Source organism: Rosa chinensis, chromosome 1 (genome assembly GCF_002994745.2).
Source record: "Rosa chinensis cultivar Old Blush chromosome 1, RchiOBHm-V2, whole genome shotgun sequence".
NCBI lineage: Eukaryota > Viridiplantae > Streptophyta > Magnoliopsida > Rosales > Rosaceae > Rosa > Rosa chinensis.
The window spans coordinates 16115180-16139368 of NC_037088.1; the positions used below are offsets into that span (position 1 = coordinate 16115180).

The following is a 24189-nucleotide window of genomic DNA, read 5'->3' on the forward strand; positions in this document are numbered from 1 at the left end:
CAAAGAACAACAGATGCATAGAGATAAAAGGAAAGAAACACCAGCTACAAGCAGCTGAAACGACTACTGGTCAACAACAGGACATGGTAGTCCATCGGTTCTTAGAACAGAAAACATAGAGGGTTATTTCTTATAAAACAAGTTCTCATTCAAATGTTAAAGTCACAAAAAACCAACAAATACTTAAAACACATTCGAATTCTGATAATTTAGAATAGCAAAACCCCTTCTTGAAGACTGCCTCAGCCCTTGAACTGTAGCTCCATCCCATGCAAATTTACAAACTCGAGAGGAACCAAAAGGGGAAGGAGCAGATGGAGAGTTCGGTTCATACTCATAGTTCACGTACTTCTTATATCAGTCCTCTAAGGAAGCATGATGATCAGGTGAAACATTAGAATGGATGTCTCGCCAATTTGCATAGGCAATGCCCTTTGGCAGTAAACAGACGTACACACGCAAGTGTTAAGATAGATTCAAACAGAAACAGTAGAAGAAGAAACAAATATGCAAACTCACTTCAAGTGTAATGGCTCATAGCCTATGTCTTTACGTCAGAGAGTCTTATTCACATACTCAGTGAATTCTCTGTCCGGTTCTGCTCAACTAAGACTACTATAACATTTAGTTGCTTGCATCATAATGAGACAAATTTGATTCTATGTTACTAATTGAATATTGAAACTTCGACATTGAGAATTATACGATTAGTTTATTACCTCATTATGAATATTGAATAGACAACAAAACAATCTTATTTTCATTTCTGAAATTTTAATATAGGGAACACTAGTTTCTTGATTGAAATTGAAGATAGTGTTGAACTTCAGTTCACTTCTTTCGTAGTGATTGAGCCACGTGAGACTATAAATTTTCTGTTGCAATTATAACTCCATTGGAAGGACCGGAGTGCTATTATATCCCCAATTCCCCGTTGAGCTAAACGGACTTTGATCATCGATCCACGATGGAGTAAGTGTTTATTGAACCATATCTTTTAGACAACTACTAATTAATTGGCTAGCTAAATATATATTTGTTCATATATGGTCCGCTGTCAATGCGCAAGATCAAAAGTCAACTCCAATGGACGGCTGGTAGGAGACTTTGTAAAGTCAGACTAGAATTTTACGTGTGACAACATGATATTATAAAAGACCAAAAAGAAAATCTGTTGAGTTCACTCCCCGACTTGTTCATGTGAAAAAAAAGAGGGAGTGATTTGCAAAAAAGAATATTGACTTGTTTCCGCTATTCTTTTGAACTAATATAAATATGTCATGTCATATATGTAGACCTGTAAATGGATCGGATTTTGATTCGGACCCGCTCCAAATCCGTGGCTATTAAACGGGTTTGGATTAAAAATTTTGATCTGTTGATCCGAATCCGTTAATCCGTTTATTTAACGGATCAAATACGGATTTAGGTCGATCAAATCCGTTAATGATCTGGCCCATTTTCGTAATAATAACATATTATTTTTTATTAATATATTATTATTTTTAAAAAATAAAAAATAAAAAATATTAAGAGTTTCTAATACAATTTTTTTTGCAGACTTTTTTGGATTTGAAAAATCTAGGAGTATTCAATTATGATTTAATAAGACTTTTAAAGAGTTGTTGCAAGTATTTAGGGTATTCAATGTGGATTTGTAAAGGGAGATTTTAATTCCATAAAAATCTGAAAGTATTCAAAAAATCTACGAATTCTATAGAATTTATAAAATAGTGAACTCTTGTGGATTGTAGAGCCTCAGATATAAATACCAAAGCTCCAAACAAATCCAACGTCTCCACCAAAGATTTTCACAATATTCTTTTTTCACAGCAGCTCGACGTAGGTACGTGAAACTTCTTCTCTCTTTTCTAGGGTTTCTCTTCTCTCTCGTTTTGGATTGAAACTTGGATCTCCTTTCTCTCGTTTCAATCCTTTTCTTTGCTCTTGAACATATTGCTATTGTATGTATCCATATTTTGATCATCTATGAATTGTGCCATATGCCCTAGGTTGACTTCAGTAGAATTCTTGTTGGTGTGAAAATAATCAATTCTCGTTGGTGTGAAATTAATCAATTCTTGTTGTTGTGAAAGGATCAATTCTTACTAATGTGAAATAACCTGTAGACGGTTTGAAATTATGTGGATGTTCTTGTTGACTTTTGTTGCGAAACCTAAACTTCTCCTAAAAGCAAATAGGGTAAAGAGAAGATAAAGAGAAAAGAAACAAACAATCAAAGATAACTATAATGAAATACAGTTGAAGAAAAAAAAATACCAAAGACGACTGCTTGGACTTGTGTTTTTGTTGATTCAATGAAGACCTTGTTTTTTTTTTTTTGATGGAAGGCCTTGACCTTTTTTGATTACTGCAGTACATATAGCATATATACATACTTACGCATTAGGCTACAAAACTACAAAGCAGCATTTTGCTTAATTTGTTGTAATGTCGCAGACAGTACATATAGGAAAAGTATTGGTTCCATTGCAACATGAATGAGTTTGAGTTTGAGAGAAAACGCAACAGGAATGAGTTTGAGAGAAATAATAGTTTGACTGATGATATTTCTGAAGCTGATGTTAGGAAAAGCATTGGTTCCATTGCCACCAATTTCAACAAAATGTATAGCCTAATGGAGAAAAGAGAATCAAGGGATACAGAATGTTGGAATGCTATTAAGGACACTCTAGGCTTGAATGATGAAGCACGTTACTTGGCTCTTGAGTTGCTCAATACTAAAGCATTGAAGGATGTTTTTCTGGAAATGACCCCGGAGGAGCGATTTAAGTGGATTGGATTCAAGACAATGCAATAAATCTTGTTACTTGGATCATATTGTTGCTTTTGCTTTATGTTTGGTTTCTAGAATTATGGATGACCTGAATGTGGTCTAATGGAAAACTAATTGCATAATAAGATGACTTGTTTGAATTATTTTCCAGAATTGATATTTGTTTTGTTATCTTTCTTATGGAATGAAAATTGATTTAAATAATGTGGTCTGTTTTTGTTTAAAGTTATTATGAGTTATGATATGTATATGATCTGTTTTGTTAATATGATATGTTACAAAAGAGATGGGAAATTGGTTACAAATGCATAATCATATCTTTCTGCTCGTAGGCTGTCAATGCAGATTAAGGAGTCAACTTGGACATCAGTTAGCTACTAAAAGCCACAATCTAACTATAAGGTATGTAAATGAACTTCTTGGATTTGTATTTTGAACAATGAAAACTATAAGCCACAAGTAAATATAGCCAAATATGATATGCTATTATGAGTTATATCTATTAATAGGCTACAGTTTATTTTTAGATACTTCTAGGTATTTGCATAATGGCAGATACAAATGAAGATATGGATGTCATGAATGAAGATGATATGGTTGATGAAGAATTTTTTGAAGCTATAAAGGGTATCTTGATGGCAATACAAGCAATTATCCATCTGGTACATGAGTTTATGTCCATCCAAAATCATAGACGTATTGAACGTCTACTAACTCGAAGACCAGTTACTACAGATGGATACATATATATAAACAAGATTTTAGATGAAGACCCTAGAGTGTTTAGACGTGTGTACAGAATGTTTCCTGATGTGTTTCGAAAACTATGCAGTATTATCAGACAAAAAACACTTCTTCGAGACACAAGACATATTTGCATCGAAGAAATGCTTGCAATTTTTCTACTCATTATCGGGCAAAATAATCGATATTCGCAGGCTATCTTGACATTTCGTCGTTCTCATTACACTTGTAGCAGAAGCTTCAATAAAGTTCTTAAAGCATTAAATACGTTAGCTCCAGAGCTAATGGTCAAACCTGTGTCTGTGCAAGCTAAAATAAGAGAAAGTACAAGGTTTTATCCTTACTTTAAGGTAAATAGTGCAAGTTTTATTAATTTTAGTACAGAATCATTTGTGTAAGCTAATTACTTTTTTTTTTTTTTTTTTTTTCAATTTTAGGATTGTATAGGAGCGATTGATGGGACACATATTCCAGCAATGGTGAAGGGACCTGAGATAAGCGCATACCGAAACCGATATGAAAAACATCACAAAATGTATTGGCTGCTACTAACTTTGACTTGGAATTCATTTATGTGCTCAGTGGGTGGGAAGGTTCAGCTCATGATTCAAGAGTACTAAATGATGCATTGACAAGGAGAAATGGGCTTAAGTTACCTCCAGGTACTATACCCTATTCCTAAATTTTATTAGCTCATAAGTTTTCTTTTAATTCGACTAGTCTCCTAATTCTAACCTCATGTCTAACTAGGTAAATTTTTATTGGTGGATGCTGGATTTGCAAATAGACGTGGTTTCTTAGCACCTATTAGAGGCGTCCGCTATCATCTCAAAGAGTTCAGTGGTCAGGGTCGCCACCCTGAAAATGCGCGTGAGTTATTTAATCTTCATCATGCTTCCTTGAGAAACGTAGTTGAGAGAATATTTGGAGTACTTAAATCCCGTTTCACAATATTCAAGACTGCACCTCCATTCCCATTTAAGAAACAAGCGGAGCTAGTGTTGGCTTGTGCAGGACTTCACAACTTTCTTCGTAAGGAATGTCGTTCTGATTTATTTCCTGTTGAACCGGAGGATGAAGAAGATTCTGAACATGAAGAAGATCCGGAAGATGAATTCCAAACCCAAGACCAACAAAGAGAGGAAGCTAATGATTGGAGAATGGAGATAGCTAATCATATGTGGAGAGATGCAAGACCTGCACCTGATCCTGAACCCAATCCTCCACTCGTTGTTGAAGGCAATAATGCAGCAGAACAATCATGATTGTTTGAAGATGCAGGATTTCCAAGTTTTGTTTTGTTTTTTTTTTCCTAGTGCATACGACTGTTTTACAATGGTATTAGTACAATTGTTTTTCTTTTATGTTTTGGTATTTTTCAAGATAATGCACTCATAATATAAACCATTCTTGGTTCTTTGAATTTGTTCGTATTGACTAGCAGAATTAAAATATAGGGAATACATGATGGTCTACTCAAAAGAAGATGAAGAAAAAAGAAGCTTTTGATAAACCATCAGAAAATTTGATAAACCATACCCACTCTCTGCTTTCACTCTCCATCTTGTCTCGATTTCCTTTTCTGTTTCCTTTTGTTTTTTTTTTCTCACTCTTTTGGTCTTGGGCCAACAAAAACACTCCATCAAAATCCATAAATTCTAGCAAAAAGTTTATACAAATAAGAAAAAGTCTATACGAATCTATTTATATAAAATCCTGAAAAAATTTACAAATCTATTGAAAAGTCTTTACAAATCAATAAACTCATAAAATCTATTGAAATCTATCACTTAAGAAAAATCCACTAAAATCCAACTACAATACATCCCCCTAAGGGACAATCCATCACTCAAGATTCCAAGAAGCATTAAAATTTTTGATAATGTAACTCTACTTTTGGTGATACTGTTCATGTTGTTTTAATATTTTATTAATATCTTATGAGGTATTATGATATAAATTTAATAATGCTATTTAAAATTTTAAAATATTTGAAATTATAAACGGGTTCGGATTAGCGGATTGGGTATCCGTCAATCCAGCGGATATGGATTTGGATCGAACTATTAATGATCCGCCGGGTTGACGGAGCGGGTTTGGATCGATTTTTTTTTTTTTTTAAGTAAACGAATTTGGATTTATGGCACATTTACTTACTTGGAATGGAAAATAATCATGAATCGGAGGGAATGGGAGAAGAAAGGAATCGGTATTGATTCCGGAGGATTTGATTCCTAAACCCATCTCCCCCATTCGTAATCAAATTCCTGAGTATTCAGGAATCGATTCCTAATAAGGAGGTGGGACTTACACCAATTCCGATTCCTGATAAGGTTAGTAAACGCATGAATAATCATTCCGATTCCTCTATGTGTTAGTAAACACATGAATATTTTTACCCGTAATCATTCCCTCTCATTCCAAGTAAGTAAACATGTCCTTAGGTCGATCCGATCCAAATCCGGTCCATTTACAGGTCTACATATATGGCAGAAAAGGATACCTTCGTCCGCCAAACTATAAGTCAAAATATTTTGTGAAAAGACAAAAGAAACAAAACAAAATGTCATTTTGGTGGTAGTATATAGCAATCATTGATTCAACAAGAATTTGACGGTAGAAACCACCCCAAGAAAAACATTGTTGACATCAGTAGGCACTCGTTCAGTGTTCCAAATTCTAGAACCCTAAAAAAATAGGGACTATGATAACATTATGGGCATGTTTACTTACTTGGAATGGGTGGGAATGATTACGGGGTAAATTTATTCCTGCATTTACTAACACATAAAGGAATTGGAATGATTCCGGGTAAAAGTATTCATGCGTTTCCTAACACATGAAGGAATCAGAATGGGTGTAGGTCCCACCTCTTTATAAGGAATCGATTCTTGAATACTCAGGAATTTGATTCCGAAGGGGGGATATGGGTTTAGGAATCGACTCCTCCGGAATCAATACCACCCAGACTCGAGGAAGCCATGCCATAGAGAGCCATAATAGCCACCATGATCTTCCATACTTCATAATGTAAGGTTGCCTTGAGACGGTCCCTATGCGGGCAAAGCCACCAGATTCCCTATGCGGGCAAAGCCACCAGATTAAGTCGATCACTCGAATCCAAAAGGCTAATTCCACAATCTCTTTGTACTCAGCATTGATCTTGCCAGTGTCCTTGGAAACACTTCGGCTAGAAACCACTCGGGTGGTGCGGTACGCGGCACCCATTCCTCATGGGAACATCACAAGATTTACTATGAGACCCAGGCCATGGTAGTTAGGGTTTAGGAAGCAGTGACAGCTCTCATTGGGGACTGATGTGAAAAACTAATGACAGTATAGCCAGGTCCTCGGAATAGAGGAGAAAGAACTTGGATGTATGGTTGTTTTTGGCACATGAATGTAGATTAATCAATAAAACAGTCTGATTCTATTACATATCTATGTGGCTCATTAGATGAATTACAGAAATTTGGTTCGTTCATTTGCTAGTTAATTAATCCTAGTGAGCAGAATCTGTTGTAGACTACACTCTCTAAGTCAAATTCACCCGGTATACATGCCAGCAATAAAGCCTCAAGTGGAGCTAATAACTTTGAAAATTCTCTAGAAAATTATAGCTGGTATAAGGACCGAAACTAAAAGTTGAAACTGCCGCTTGAGTCAATAATACATATCTATCTTTAGCTAAACCACAAAACTAAAAACCAACTATAATTCAGTATGAACAAGAAAAACATTCCCCATTCTTCCCAATAAATTATTGACAGTTCCCAACGTGCACACCACAAATCAATTCCATTGCTCTCTTCATATATATACACTCTCATCATCACCACCAAGCTTACCAAAGTCATAAAACCTAGCGTTGCTAGCATTGCCCCCTAAAAATCAAACAAAAACATATGGGGGAACCAAAACCACAACCGCGGCCGCTGCCTCCATCCTCACCGCGGTCTCAAAACCCGGAAGCGAAGTCATTCCCAGCTGTTGCGAATGCACAATCACCACCTGCCATCTCCCTCCAACCCGCATCAAACAAAAAAGGACCCTCAAAATCCAGAAAAATTTTCCTGCGCTTCCGTGCTGTTTTCCGGTCGTTTCCCATCATAGCACCGTCGTGCAAAATCCCGGTCTCTCTCCACCACGGGAGCCGGACCGGGGAAGGACACATCCACGGTGGTATCAGGATGACTGGAACCCTATTTGGGAACCGTAAATCTAGGGTGAGCATTGCAATCCAAGAAAGCCCCAAGTGCCTCCCCCTTCTCGTAATTGAGCTAGGGATTCCCACAGGAAAGCTTCTCCAGGACATGGGAGTCGGGTTCGTGAGAATAGCCCTCGAGTGTGAGAAGAGACCAGGTGATAAGACAAAGATCGTCGATGAGCCCATATGGATGTTGTATTGCAATGGGAAGAAATCGGGGTATGGGGTTCGGAGGGAAGCGACGGACGATGACTTGAGTGTCATGCAAGTATTGCATGCAATTTCTATGGGAGCCGGGGTATTACCAAACGACGGCGACGAGTTGCCGGACGGTGAGTTCATGTATATGAGAGCACAGTTCGAGCGTGTGATCGGGTCCAAGGATTCGGAAACGTACTACATGTTGAATCCCGATGGGAATAATGGGCCTGAGCTCAGTGTGTTCTTCGTAAGGGTCTAGTCAAATCTGAGGAACGATTACATTATTGAAAAGGACCCTTTCTCTTTGTACAAAGAGGAGAACAGGGTCCGGCCGGCCAGTGATATGGAAAGCACGATTTTGGGGAAACTAATTAAGACCCCTAGGTTTAATTTCTAGGGTTGCATTGGGTTTGTGGACCCTACAATTAGGCATAATCGAGGGTTGAAATAGGAAATATGTATAGTGTTGAAGATTCTTGAATCAAAAGGCATGCAGCTTTTTCGTCATGTAAAATGCAATTTACTCAAGTTTGTAACTATTGTCATATTTTTATTTTATTTTATTTGTGCCTGTTATTTAATTTAGCTTTTCTGAGGGCTAGTTTAGAATTGCTGTGACTTTTAAAAAAAACTGCTGCTGCTGTGTTATGAGAATAATCAGTTGTGAATTAAAATAGTTTCGTGTTTGGTCAATAATATTTTTAAAAATGTTGTCAGTACATAAAACAACTGCAGAGCATGTTTTGATCCACAACAGTTTCTAAAAGCAACCTCTAGGCTGCTTCTAAAATCTGCTTCCAGTGACCTATAACTTTCAATTAAAGCTGCTTTTTATTTATTTACCAAACACAATAAAACCTAAAATTTTGAACAAAAGCTGATTTTTATAAAAACGAAGCAATCCCAAACAGAGCCTTAGTCTTAGAATTATTATGATTAACAATGTTTCAACTGATAGATTGTTTCTATTCAGTACTAAAGGATTTGATATATATATTTCTTCTGTAGCAAAGTTTAGAAACCTAGGCAATACTCTCTTATAACAACCCTAGCCCTAGCCTGTCTTTCTCCAAGAAGTGTCTCTCACGCGGGACTGGACTTCCTACCATGAGGGATTGGTGATGTATCGGCCTCGGATTCACAATGGCTCTACTACTTTGTACTTTGTACTATTTGGTACTCTTCTCGCGCCAGGATCCGGTGCAGTGTTCAACGGTGTTTTGGAGTCTGCTCGTGGTTTCGCTGATGGTTTTGCCAGCAGCTCTAGATTTGGTGTTTCTATGACGATCTCCATGGATTCTCTTATGATTGATCCCATTGGATTAGCAGCACTCGACACTGACGATTCCGTGCTTCTGGCTTTTCTCCTTGGCACTATTCTTTGGTGGAGGATTGGATCAATATGAGGAATTGGAAGGCAGGGTTTGCCAATGGCGATAGACCCAGTTAGTTCCTAGTTCTGGGCTTGGGATGTTAGGATAATTGACTAGGTTGGTGCTGCTATAAAGATTGATTGTGGGTTCGTTCAGCTAGAGGCTTTTACTATGTATCATTGGTTGCACACAATTGTGCTCAAGTATGGAGGTTGATTTTGAAATTCTCTTTACTCTAGATTAATTTAAGCTTAAGGCATACATATGACGAGTAGTGTTACACTTTGGGAATTATAAAAGTAAATTGGAATTAGTCTACTCATTTCATTTCATAGTCCTTTTATATGAGGATAGAATTACAACGGAAACATCAATTACGATAATGATAAGAAATGCTGATTGAGCTGTGATTGTAATTCCTTGATTTCCTCTTCGTCAGTTACTTTGACGAAGACACATAATGTGCTTTTCCTTTAACACTCCCCCTTGTGCCAAGTCAAAGACGAAATGGTGCATGAGTTGTTGCCTCACTAAAAACCTTGCCAAGTAACAATAAAAACCCTGCCAAGTAACAATAAAAACCATGTTGGACAAAAAATACACCTTGGTCGAAGGAAAAGAGCACAACGCACTTTTTACATTTGAGGATGACATGTGTGTTAGACTCCCCATAATGTCTACACCTCCCCCTGATCCTTGCATTAGTCAAGGGAGCTTGGAGAGTCTTCGCATTCCTATGTCTTTCATGTGTTTCTCAAATATGGCCTTAGGCAATGATTTGGTAAACAAATATGCCACATTTTCTTCAGACCTTACTTGATTCATTTGAATATTGAGGAGAGCCTGTTGTTGCTGATTATAGAAAAACTTTGGCGATATGTGTTTTGTATTATCACCCTTGATATAACCTAGCTTTATTTGTTCGATGCAAACTGCATTATCTTCATAAATGCAAGTAGGTTCTTCAATCGTAGAACTCAAACCACTAGTCCTTCAAATATGTGTAATGATAGCTCTTAACCTTATACACTTACGAATCGCCTCATGTAAAGCAATGATCTCTGAGTGGTTCGAGGAGGTAGCCACAAGAGTTTGCTTGGTTGATCTTCAAGATATTGCTGTGGTCCCAATGGTAAATACATAACCAGTTTGGGAATGACCTTTATGTGGGTCAGAGAGGTACCCAGCATCAGCAAAACCAACCAAAACATCATTTGGGGTTTCGGTGTAGTGAGTAGCTCTTTTGCCATCAATATTTCCTCTTGGGATTGCAGTTCCATTTGCGGTCCCTCTTGTCTCTTTGTAGGAAAAGAACAGTCCCAAGTCAATGGTTCTTTTTAGGTATCGGAAAATATTCTTGATACCATTATAGTGACGCTGCGTTGGCGCTGAGCTAAATCTAGCTAACAAGTTCACTGAGAATGTAATGTTTGGTCGAGTACATTGGGCTAAGTACAATAATGCGCCTATTGCACTTAGATAGGGAATTTCAGCTCCCAACACCTCTCTGTCATCTTCCTTTAGACGAAATGGATCTTTCTTTACATCCAAACTTCGACCGATCATGAGAGTGCTAGCAGAATGCGATTTGTCCATGTTAAATCACCTAAGCATCTTTTGGACATACGCAGACTGGTGGATTAGTATTCCACAAACTCGGTGTTCTAGTTCAAGCACTTCTAGAATAATGTCATTATTAGACATCACCACTATTAAATGGATCAGGATTGTACTTGATGTTAAAAAAGGTGCTAACATCAGTTTGTGAAATAACCGATTTCTATTGTTATTATGGACATCAGTCACCAAATTAACCGATGTGAAAAGATTTGTTCAAAAAATTTTTAAAAACGCGGAGGGACTAAGTTGAAAATTTCAGAAACCCGGGGGGACCAAAATATTCATTTCCCCCAACACTTAGACTTTTTGCACTTTGTCTAAAACTTACAAACCCTAATTACTAACTCTCACTTTGACTCCGGCGCGCGCCTCCTTCTTCGCGTCGACCTCGTTCTCCAACCTGACCCACCCCGAGCTCGTTCTCAAACCTGAGCGGCCTCGACCTCGTTCTCCGACCACCAACAGTGTAGGTCTCTCTCTCTTCTCCCCACCACCAATATTGATTTTCTGTCCGGCGTTTCATCGTCTTTTTCTTCTGACGAGAGAGAGAGTGAGATGGGAACGGAGACAACAAAGGCGTCGTTGGATTCATTGATCGCCGGGTTCAACAGTCAGATCTCACAGCTCCAAGAGTTCGTTATTGAGCGAAATTGTCACGCCCTTGATTTTACACACATGAAAATCGATATATATAATCCCATAATTATACATGCGTGAACGTTCAGTCATCAATACAAAATACCTGAAATCTTTTTCCCTTTAACTTACACACATATTGATGCCCTGAACCCTCAAAGTTAATATACACTGGTACCATAGAGTAATATATTACACAAGCTTACGAATTAAATTGATAACAACAACATAAAACGTAAATGCTCCTCAGAGCTCACTACAAGCGGAAGTCTTAATAACGGTAAGGTCACAAAATTGGCTTCCTACCGTAAAGCTGCTAGCTCGCTGCCTCAACCTCGATTATCTTAACCTGCAGGATTAACCCCTACACCGTTTGAATAGTGTACCGGGTTGCCACACAACAAACCCGGTAAGCTTTTGCAAGCCCGTATGAGTAACTCAAACCACATACAACACACACGAATCACGAGAATAACTCACACGAATCACGAGAATAACTCACACGAATCACGTTTAAATCAATAAACAAAGCACGAGATAAACTCACTCAAATCATGTTTAAATCAATAAACAAAGCACGAGATAAACTCACTCAAATCACGTTTAAATCAATAAACAAAGTACGAGATAAACTCACACGTTTAAATGAATAAACAAACGCGTTTCAATCAATAAACAAAGCACGAGATAAACTCACACGTTTAAATGAATAAACAAACGCGTTTCAATCAAGAAACAAAGCACGAGATAAACTCACACGTTTAAATGAATAAACAAACGCATTTCAATCAAGAAACAAAGCACGAGATAAACTCACTCAAATCACGAGATAAACTCACACGTTTAAATGAATAAACAAACGCATTTCAATCAAGAAACAAAGCACGAGATAAACTCACTCAAATCACGAGATAAACTCACACGTTTAAATGAATAAACAAACGCGTTTCAATCAAGAAACAAAGCACGAGATAAACTCACTCAAATCACGAAATAAACTCACACGTTTAAATGAATAAACAAGCACGGCGGACAAACTAGAGCTCTAACTAATCGTATTCACTAACCCGGCCAAAGGTGTGAAGTCCCGATTTTCCCACCCACAATCCTCAACTCGTAAGTCTTTGGACCCGCGGTATAAATACCAAAACATTAAAGGAGTCACAGTGGACCCAAAATGTTACACGAATCTAAAATGAAAGATTCCCCGTAATTGACCCCTATCAATTACTCCCGGTAAAAACCCATATTTAAATAAACCACCCGCGAACTAAAATGTTCCTCAAATACACAAATCTCAACGCTTTTCAAAACAAATCGAAATTAACATTTCCACACTCATTTGTTTTCCAAAAGCCACAACCCAAAACCATAAAAAGCATCATTTCATGCATATTGTTTCAAAATCCACAAACCACCAAAACACATATATTTCACGTAAATATATATATACGTAGTCATCCGCTTAGGAATGCCTACTAATACCAACTATAGTTTGCAGTTAACTAAATAACTCTCAAAACGATAAAGGTAAGCCCGTTCGTGAATGAACTTCGTGAGATTACTCACCTCAGATTCCCGCTGCGTCTTCTATACAGAACCGAACTAACACTATCACCAACAACTCGTCCAATTCACCTTTAGAAGCACCTAATCACCAATGATCTCAAATCAGTAACTATTCACATTTGATTAAAGTTCGAAACCCCTATTTTGAACTAAAATCCCCAAAGTGGCGCCAATCGAGGCAAAACCACATCCGAGACCTCCCAAAGTCTCCGGAATACGTCCACGATCGATGTGACCAAACCACAAGTCGATCAGACGCTCAAATCCTCACGGACAGAATAAATCGATCGGTATGAAACTGCAAAAATCATAACAATTCCAAACGAACTCCAAAACTTGCATATTATATATCGAAACGCTCGTATCAACGAGTAGAACATATATAATACCAAAAACAGTTCCTTAAGTGGCCGAAACACCGCCGGAACGCCACCACAGACGGTGGTGCACCGCCGCTGGCCAAAACTCAATATTTCACAAAACTCCCAACATCAAAGTTCTTCATCTAAGCATGCTTGTGAACTATCATAACTGGCTCGAAGTCAGAAAACAAGCTTAAGGGATCGAAAACTACCTCACAAGCCGTGAACAGTAATCTAATCCGAGTTGATCGAAGTTTCACGTGAATTGATCCAAACAACCACCAAGGATCGATCAACGAGGCTGCTCTGAGCTCAACCAAGAAGACTTGAAGCCTCGCCGACGTCGGAACAAGGATTTCCGACCGGGTCCGAAAACTCCAACCTGCACCGCCTTCTACCGCCACCACCACCGAGAATCGGTGCTAGAGGACACCACAGGGACGACCAGACGGAGGAGACGAACTGATCTGGAAAGTTTCGTCGCCGGAGACCGCCGCAGTTCGCTGGAAAAGTCGGGTCAGGTCAGCCGGATAATTTCGATTTTGAAGGTGCAAACGAGAGAGAAGAGAGAGAAAGGAATAGTTTCCAGAAAAGGAAACCAAATGAAAATAGTAAGTTTCCAACTTGGGAAACTTCTATTTATACCAAAATGGAAATTCCTTCCAATGGCCATAACTTTCTCATACGAACTCCGATTCTCGCGTTCCACATATCCACGAACTCGTATCAACGCGCTCTACAACTTTCGTGAAGGAAGTTTTCGGAGAATCCCAAAGAATAAAAAGTCAACCTTGAGCCCCCCCCTAAAGTCATACCTTTCAAATAGAAATTCGTCCGAAACACTTCAGCTCCATCCACGAGCCACGAAACCGTCCAACAACCATAAATTAGATTCTGGAAATTCCTCGGAAAATAAATACGAATTTCCGGGGCATCACAGAAATCGTAAGACTTGACCTGATTACCCAACCTTAAATTTATGATTTTGTCTCCAATAACAAGCATAGCATCCACTAAAGCTCTGAAATTGAACGATTCAGTGTACCCAGCTAGCAGCGTCACCAATTTTTCGGCCACCGACGCCGCCGTGAAGAACATGGAGCTTTAGGTCCAGGCCATCAAGGACCGGGTTCGTGACGAAACCTTAGCCATCCCCAAAGCAAAAGTAGTTCCCCGCCCCCCCCCCCCCCCGTCTCGCTCTCTCTCTCTCTAGATTTTGCTCTTCACCGCCACTACCAGCTTCTGTAAGTTGCTTCTCTCTTTCTCTATAAAACAGCAACCCTGAAATTGATTCAAATCGCTACTGTCTTTGTTCGTCTCTGTGTTTCTCCTTTAACCAATCGTCACTGTAATCTTTGTTTGAGCGCAGTAAGTAGCAGCTTCTTCGATGTCGAGTTTCATGTCGGCCGCCAATTAGAACACGAATCCCAACAAGTCCTTCGAGGTCTAAATTCAATTCAACTTTTTTATTTTCTTTGATTTGATTCATGAATGTATATTATGTGGAACTACTTTGATTTTTGGTTCTCAAGCATGAATTCGAATGTTTACATTGTGTAGTGGAATTATGAATGGACACAATGGCTTACGATAAGTCAAGTGAGCTTAAAGTACATGATATGATTTAAGTGGTAGGTGGTCTGTCTTTATTTGTAAAGTTTGCATTTGGAAAATTGTATCTGTTTTCTACTCCACTGCTGTAGTATAGTTGTCTGGCTATGATTGTAGTGATTGGTATATGTATATATATATATATTATATATATATATATATTATATATATTATATATATATATTAATATATTATATATATATATATATATGGTATCATCATCTATTATTTCCTGGGCTAACATCATCATATGGAAGTTGATTTGGTATATATTTTTACAGTGTTTGTTGTTAGAATTATAATTCAGTCTTATAGGTTTATAGAAAAAGTAAGAAACTTGATTTGTAGTCTAGAGCTTCATTTTACAATGGGATTGGCTTAGTTATCTTCTTAAGTTGATCATTTACCGTTCCGATTATGGGTGAGATTCTCATACTAGGGATAAGTCAAGATTTGGGTAGGGTACTGGTAGGGGAAGTATAGGACATCAAAAAAGAATTCAGCAAGTTATAAAGCTTTGTTGCTTGATTATTTTGGAGTGGATAGGTTGTCTCTAACTTGTTTATTTTGATTGTTGTCTCAAAACCAAAAGCCCAAAAATCATTTTATTGTTTATTTCTTTAGTTTCTGTTTTTGCAGGTTTCTGTCCTCTGTATTCTTTTAATTAATTACCATAGCAAATGATCTCCAAAATCCCTAAAAATTTACCAGTATCCAGTTTAGTATGTTAGCTTAATGTCTATAAAATTTCATTGATATCTGAGCAGTTTAGGTTAGGTTTTTATTTTCGTTTTGGTTTCTGGTCAGAGTAGTTAATCTGTTTTGTGTTCATTAGTCTAGTTATTCAATCTTCTGTGGGTAATGACCCCTGCTTCCCTGTCTACAAGCAACTAATTCATTGTTGGCAGGGTAAGTTTGTGTGAGCTTTAAGTTACACAAAAGAATGTACTAATGGTTTGAAACTTTATATTTATATGAGCAGGTGGACGGGCTGATTGGTTTGGTTTCTGAACATGTTGAAGCAGTGTAAGAGAAAGCCATGCTTGACTAATGTGAAGCATTGCTGGCTTCAGCAGCAGCTATGCAAGTATAATAATGTGGCCATTTGATGTGAAAAGATCATATGCAGTTGCTAGCTTCCAGTTGAACTGTGACACAAAGGTTTCCTATCTATTTTGGAGCAAGGGCTGAGTTGTGTAGTTTCTTCTACCAATTTTTTTTTTAAGTTTCTTTTTCATGTTGAGTTGTGTAGTTTTCTCAAGGGACTAGCAATCTTGTTTACGCACATATTGCAACTGTCGAACTCATCCAGTCCTGATCTTCTGAGCCCTTTTTTCTTTTCTGTGTCTTATTAGTAAAGTCCTTACATATATGTGCCATTTTTTTTACAGGCGACGAACCCTAGTTGCCATTGGGACTCATGACTTGGACACAATACAAGCTCCTTTCTCATATGAGGTGGGCATTTGTAATACTTGTTCTATTTGCTATTATATGTATTTTGCATTTTCTTATAGCTAGTATTTTGGATCATGTGGTAAATTTATTTCAGTTCTTCAGATCTTCTATTGAAACTCTCATCATTAGGAATGAAAAAATGAAAATTTTCACCAATCTTGAGACCATTTGCTTACCATATCAGTTTAGTGTCTCGTGATGGTTTTATACGCATCTGCAGAAAACCAGCTTTGAAGGTTTTCTATAGTAATGCATGTTCACCTAAGTAGTTGCTTCTCAAGAACTCTATACACATTGTTTGCACTGAAAAATTTTGAATGCTAAGTTCTTTTTCAAGTATAGTGTCAATACTACTGGTTACTTATATCTTTACATTTTCAGGCTTTGCCACCCTCAAGCATAAGTTTTGTGCCACTGAAATAGGTAATCTGAATTTGACTCTATCTGTTTAGTGATGGAAGTGTTTAATTTATGGTTCCACTTAGATGGGTCCTTTAACAGGGAATTTAGATTTCAAGATGTGAGTCACTCTTTAGTTTGTTTTAAGATATGAGTCTTTCTGTTGTTAATTTAAATAATCTGCAAACTACTCAAAGTAGTGTCGAGTTTTCAAGCAATTGAGGTGTATCTGGGAAGTATGTTAGATTTGGTTGCTTTTAAGATTTGGTTCATCTACTTGTTTATACTGTAAACCAGTGAAGCATCGGCTGTTTCACTAGGGCATCTTGTCCTATTGTCAAATCAATAGTTTATGTGAATATATTTTTGCAAAATCTCTTTTTCAGTTTATAAATATCACTAATTTCATGTTATTTTGATATCTTTATTAGGTGAAGAACTTGAGAGCTGATGAACTCATGGAATTTTACAAAGTGAGTTCATTATAGTTTTTTTTTCTTTTTCCCTTTCTGACGAAGGGTTCAGACCAATTAGAATTTAGCATTTATTAGACCATCGAATTGTTTACTAGTATCATGTTTTAATGAGCTAGTACTTATGCAGCGTGAAGACATGTGGTAAATATAGTAACTTGATCCCTTTTTCTCTTTTGCATCTTTAAGTCATATTTGAAGCTGAAGAAGTTCTTGCATATAATAGAGAACTCCAAGGTTTTTCCTGTTATATATGATAACAACATGTATAATATGTAGGGTACTCACTACGATTTCTCAGTTGCAATTGTTTTGCTTCTCAGGGAGAACATTCTTGCAGTGTTACGTGGGCTTTGAGTTCTTTTAATTTACCCTCAGGGAGAACATTCCTACAATGTTATAAGGGTAAATTCATCACATAATCTTTCTGCAAATAGCTTTTAAAAGAACATGGCTTTTGTTATAGTTGTTTTTGCTTTATAGTGATTATAGATAGTCTTAGGTTGGAATAATGCTGATGATGTTATTGCACTTTCTCAATATGCAAAAAAAAGAGTGTAGATAGTTTTGGCCTTTTGGGATTCTATCTTAACACAAAGTAGGTCACATAAATCGCTTATGTCCTGTTTTTAACTTTCAAGAAAGAGGAAGAATAGTCTCTATATGGCTGTCCATTCCTCCATATATAGCACACAATGTATCTATAATATATGCTGCATATCCTATCAATAACTAAGACAATAACATTGGTATACTGAGAGCATGTCAGTTTATTGTAATAACTTGGTGTGGTGAAAGTTTTTTATGCTTTCGTGTTTGATTATGTTTCAGGTCAATGAAGCATCCAACTATACCCAAAGTTACATATCCCCCAACATACGAATTGAAGATCAAGTGCTGCTTGTCATGGAATTGTGATGAGCTCCTACTCTTGTCAAAGTAGTGAAGCTTGAAGAAGACAAGAAAGAAGCTTGCCTTATTTGTTTCTCACGGCCATATATGTTTATTGGATCATTATGAATAATTGATCCATTCCATTTGTAGCCAAATTGTTTTGTAGTAGGTGAATTGGGGTTTTATTTTGCCCATTTTGTAAACTGTTAAAGATGATGATTTCAGATAAAATACCCCAATATTCAAATCACTCTTGTCAACTGTTCAAATCGCAATTTATAGCAGCAGCTACATATTTTGTGGACATCATCCTCTTTATAAAATATGATGTCTAGATATAAAGTTGAAATCAGTTTTATCCATAAAAACTGATGTCCAGTAATAGAGATACATAAGTTCTAAATTGAAAATCGATGTTACTAAAATATACAGACATCGATTTTTTTTTATTAAAAACGATATATTCATGAGTACCAGACATCAGTTTCAAAATGAAAATCGATGTTACTAAAATATACAGACATCGATTTTTTGTCAAAAACGATATATTACTGAGTACCAGACATCGTTTTTCCCTTATACACTGATGTTAATTTAAGTAAATATATCGGTTCATACAATACTACACTTTGTATCTTGAATCTAAAATCGTGGTATATGCGGCAAATTACGCTTCAAAATCATGACCAACAAGAAATGTTTATGGGAACCGATGTCTGTAACAATATCAGTCTTCGTTTCTTAAATTAATAACGATGTTAAAATGGAAAGTTGTGCTGTATGATCTATATTTCTTTAAGCATTAAATACAATAAAATGAGGGTTTAACAATAGTAAAACATGCAAGTTTGTTATCATTTAAACCTATTTACATCGATTTATAACGAGCAACCGATGTCTAAACTAATACTAGACATCGGCTAAAAACCGATGTCTGGATTTTCCGGATCTTTCTCAACACCCACTAAGACATCGGTCAGGTTTTTGTTTCTCATCGGTTTTTGGCCTATGTCTGGGGCCATAATTCTAGTAGTGAAGGCCTAGATAGAATCGAGTTTTCCTAAGATCCTTCATCTCAAATTCGGATATCAAGTAACTCGCGGTTTCTCTTATTTCATCAAGAGTACCTATTATGTTCATATCATCGACATACACAGCTACAATTGCAAATCCGGAACTTGTTTTCTTTATGAATACGCAGGGGCATAATTCATCATTCTTATATCCCTTCCCAATCAAGTAGTCACTTAGACGGGTATACCACATCTCCGTAAAGTGAGCGTTTCAACCTAATTGCAAACGCATTCCGTGGTTTAGAGTAACTTGATTTGGGTAGTATAAGGCCATCAGACACTGATACGCTAAAATCAAGCATTCAAGTTAACCCTACAAAATGTAGTCGTTAGTAATATAAACTAAGCAAGGATCGTTCGATGCCAGAAATTGAGTATTACCAATTTATTAGGGCTGGACTCGGGTCGGTTTTTCAATGTCAAGGACTGAACCCGGAACCGAAACCGATAACTGATTTTCGGTTCGGGTTTGATGTTTTTTGTATGAAGAACCGATGCAGAACCGAACCGACCTTTCTCGGGTCGGTTCCTCGGTTTTTCGGTTCCATTCCAGATCGGTCTCATTCTCGGTTTTTCGGTTCCAAACTCGGATCGGTTCCAAGTTCGGTTCCTCGGTTTCCCGGTTCCATTCCAGATCGGTTCCATTATCGGTTTTTCGGTTCCAAACTCGGATCGGTTCCAAGTTCGGTTCCTCGGTTTTTCCATATAGAAACACTGCTTTTCAGCTGTTTCTACTTTCTAGTTTTCACTTTTCCTGATTTCCATACATACATTCAAATGATTCAATATATCACAATTTATTCACTCATTCAAACTCAATACGGTATCTACAATATACATATTTAACAATCAACATCAACATAGCAAATTAACAATTTCCTGCAAACTCCCAAACTGTCAAAGCATGAAAGTGATGAAAGCATTAAACTATCCAACAATCAAAAGTTCAAAACTCTCAAACTATCAAACACAAACAATCAAAAGTTTCACATGCATAAACTGCAAACTCAAAGTCTCACATGCAGCAAATAAAACTAAACAATAAAGTGAATAAACTTAGTCCAAATTAAACAATGCAGCTGCATCAATTTGCAGCAAACTTAAATACTGAAAACTAAATCAATTTGCAGCAAACTTAAATACTGAAAACTAAATCAATTTGCTGCATCATTTTTTCTGTCTTTTCTTCTTGGTTGTAGGGGCTGAAGCTGAAGCCTCAGAACTCTTGGTTACTCTGCCACTAGGTGCAGATGCAGATGCAGATGCAGCAGCGATAGTGTTCTTGCCCTTCTTATCATTCTCTCTATCCTTTTTTTCATAGTCTGCACAATGTCAAAACTCAAAACAGTAAATCACATAGATTTTATAGTTAAATTGTAAACACAGGACACCAAATTGACTAAAAAGCAAGGCCAAATTAAAAGTTTAAAACAGACCTGATTAGTATATGCATTGCTACACATGAAGATTCCTCTGACAATCTGACCAGTCCCTCCTGCAATCTGACCAGTCAACAACATTTAAAATTAACATCAAGATCAAATCAGTTAAAATCGATCAAACATATGTATACCGTAAAACATCCTATACCCAACAGATTAGAAATTAATTTCTAATATATGTATACCCAACAGATTAATTTCTAATAAACTCAGTTCCAAAAGTAACAAAAGCAAACTTTGAACATTTGAACTTGCAAACTTAAAAAAAGTCGAGCACACTTCACTAGTTCACTGGCACTAAAGAACCTATTTTGATCATTTGTACAAGCTCAAGGGAATGGACTGGTATAGTGGTTTTATGTCCAGTTTCCACACAAATCACACATACAAGTTCACACATTAACAAACACAATCATCTACGAATCCAAACCGCCACTGCAATTCCACTCAACCACACAGACCCTCACGAAGCAACTTCTCATCCATTTCCAAAACCAAATTTCTCATCTTCTAAAACAGTAACAGTACTATCTCAAAGTTTTCAAATTCTCATCATCAATAGGCCGAAAACCAAAAGAATCCCCCAAAAGATACAAAACCAACACTACAGCCAATATAACCAAGTGGAACTCCAGTAAACAAAGAAAAACAAAATGGAAGTATAGCTCCTCTGTTATTCTTGTAACCACTGATCAAGGGAACTACAATGACAACTACAATTTATTGCATCAAAACTGAAACACTAAATACAATCACATGAATACCAAAACCATAGAAGAGTAATTAAACCCATCAAACAAAATCACAAACACATGAAGTCTGCAAAAAAAATTCAACCATAGAAGACTATCTTCCCAACTCGGCCGAATCAACCTAGTCAACTATACCCATTCAAAATCGAAGTATTTCCCACAAGATTAAATGGAAATCCAAGTATTGAACCCAATTGTACAGATTAGTTGGTATTAGAATTCAGAAACTCAGAAGAGAAGAAGAGGAGGAGCGGGGCTCGGAGAGGGAGAGAGAGATAGTGAGATACCTAGGCGGAGACCGGAGGACGTCTGGGTTTCGACGGAGGTCGTCTGGGTTTCGATCTTCTATTACAATCGAGCCGAGGACGACTGGATCTGGATGAGCAGAAGGAGCGACGAGGACGACTGGACGAGGACGACTGGACGACTGGATCTGGATGAGCAGAAGGAGCGACGAGGACGACTGGACGACTGGACGAGGACGACTGGACGACGACTGGATCTGGATGAGCAGAAGAAGCGACGAGGACGACTGGACGAGGACGACTGGACGACTGGATCTGGATGAGCAGAAGGAGCGACGAGGACGACTGGACGAGGACGACTGGACGACTGGATCTGGATGAGCAGAAGGAGCGACGAGGACGACTGGACGACTGGACGACGACGAGGACGACTGGACGACTGGACGAGGACCGGATGACTGGATTGATCGATGTATGATGAGGGAGAGGCCCGAGCGCCGTTTGTGTTTCGAGAGACAGAGAGAGTGAGAGTTTGAGGGAACTCGGGAGAGTCGAAGAGATAAGTCAGATAGGGTTTTGATCGAACGGTTAGGATATTATGAGAAGAGATGGAAGGCTCTGATTGCATTTGGAAGGCCCGATCACATGAGAAAGGGTCTATTTTACATAAATAAGCTCACCACTAATGTCTACTTATACAGTGACATGTGTAATTCGGTTCCAAGGATGTTTTAAAAACAAGAACCGGAACCGAACCGATCATATGACTCTAGGAACCGAACCGAAAAAAATTTGTATACATATGTTGTAGAACCGAACCGAACCGAGAATTTCGGTGCGGTTCGGTGCGGTTCCATCGGTTTTACGGTTCCAAATCCCAGCCCTACAATTTATCACACAAAATAAAAACTAACTAATTTAAACTAACTAACACACAAAACAAATAACAATACTAATCTAAAGAAAAACTTCAAAGATTAAAAGAGATGGCAGGACAAAACGGGGATTGAAGGGTGCATTGCAATCCTAAGTTGAAACAGATTTGGGGTTTTTTAAGTTTCTACAAAAATAAAAGAGAAAACAAAAAGAAAACAATTTTGTTTTTTGATTTTTAGAAAATAAGATGGAGAAAACGTTAGAGACTCGGAAATCCACCACCAATTACTTTCAAATAATGTTAAGTTAACCTAGTTTCAATTACTAAGATGTGAACAGAAACCAACCAAGAAACAGTCGGAGCAGATCATATCCTTTATTAATGTTTCCCTAATTACTTAGCCTATGTGAACGTACAATAGCTAAGCCTATCAAACATGCAATCAAGGTATAAAATGCTATCATATCAACAATACATATAATGTCAACATAATTGAAGCATTAAGATCTCATGGAAACGATTGGTTATAGAGTTGTAGTCTAGTGTGGAACGCCTACCTAGCATGCTCTTCTAGTTGTTTAAAACGTCAACTTTTGTCCAAAGCCGTGCATACTTGTGGATTAGAAAACAAGATGATTAGGTGAATTATTTTCTAAACCTAGCTCCAATTACATGCATAAATCCTATGTTGGCCACCATAAAACAAACAAATGTAAAATTTTTCAATCAATTAGAATTAAACAACCAATTCACACCAAATATCAAGAAACTAAATTAAAACAAACATATGTTCTACATAATTGGGGCTTCAAACCTCGCCCCTAACAAAAAATAACTAGCCACACATCGTCTGAAATTCAACAAATAAAAACATGAGTATTAGGTTGCAAGAGGATAAAAACCATAAAAGGGAGAATATGAGAGTCACAAATTCACTTTTAGGCAGCCTTGGATGCAAGAACTCCTTCAAGATGGTTCACGTCTAAGCTTGATGGAGGATGAAAGATGGATTCCATGATTTTTGCTCTTGGAGGACTTGGTAATTTCAAGACTTTGTGTACTAGGGTTTGGGGCAGAAGATGGCGCTCTAGGGTGGTGGTTAGCAATGTGTTCAGAGCCTCTATATGTATGGAATACACAGCCCAAGTTTCCTTTTCCAATTCTGCTTTGAAAGCCTCCCCTAGTTGCTTGAGGATTCCTTTAATTGGTGCACAATTCAATTGCCATCAAGCCTTAGTAATCTTCCCAAAATATTGAGGAATCATTCTAGGACTCTCCTTGATATTTGTAGCATCAATAACCTTCCAAAAAGGAACCCAAAATCCGTCCATAGAAGATTTCTGTCAAACTGTCATGTTTTGACTGGGACTCAATTTCTGTCTCTGAAGCTTAATTCTTGGACAAGGAACGACTTTGTTTTGCCAAGTTTCTGGATGGTTCTTGAATCCTACGTGTT

General features: G+C 37.5%; 2 protein-coding genes and 1 long non-coding RNA gene across 3 annotated transcripts; all 3 read left to right on the top strand.

Annotated features, from left to right (window-relative positions):
- The first annotated feature begins 3345 nt into the window (after nucleotides 1–3345).
- LOC112202302 lies at nucleotides 3346–4806 on the top strand. The gene is made up of 3 exons (XM_024343252.1): nucleotides 3346–3459; nucleotides 4080–4173; nucleotides 4292–4806. The coding sequence occupies exons 1-3, from the start codon at nucleotides 3346–3348 to the stop codon at nucleotides 4804–4806; spliced, it is 723 nt and encodes a 240-aa protein (XP_024199020.1).
- A 2506-nt stretch (nucleotides 4807–7312) lies between these two features.
- LOC112189388 (protein MIZU-KUSSEI 1) lies at nucleotides 7313–8496 on the top strand. Its single transcript, XM_024328721.2, has one exon. It carries the CDS (start codon nucleotides 7447–7449, stop codon nucleotides 8206–8208), a length of 762 nt encoding a protein of 253 aa, XP_024184489.1. The 5' UTR covers nucleotides 7313–7446; the 3' UTR covers nucleotides 8209–8496.
- Nucleotides 8497–16350: 7854 nt separating this feature from the next.
- Nucleotides 16351–17451, top strand: LOC112179608. The gene is made up of 3 exons (XR_002927817.2): nucleotides 16351–16578; nucleotides 16960–17001; nucleotides 17409–17451. It is a non-coding gene; the product is annotated as an uncharacterized LOC112179608 (long non-coding RNA).
- The last annotated feature ends 6738 nt before the right edge of the window (nucleotides 17452–24189 follow it).

Excerpts from the sequence above, each read along its gene's own strand:
- LOC112202302 (XM_024343252.1), top strand. The coding sequence starts at position 3,346 with ATGGCAGATACAAATGAAGATATGGATGTCATGAATGAAGATGATATG. Across the intron at positions 3,460-4,079 it reads TACAAGCAATTATCCATCTG|TTGGCTGCTACTAACTTTGA; the intron begins GTACATGAGTTT and ends TCACAAAATGTA. Across the intron at positions 4,174-4,291 it reads AGTACTAAATGATGCATTGA|GTAAATTTTTATTGGTGGAT; the intron begins CAAGGAGAAATG and ends ATGTCTAACTAG.
- LOC112189388 (XM_024328721.2), top strand. The coding sequence starts at position 7,447 with ATGGGGGAACCAAAACCACAACCGCGGCCGCTGCCTCCATCCTCACCG.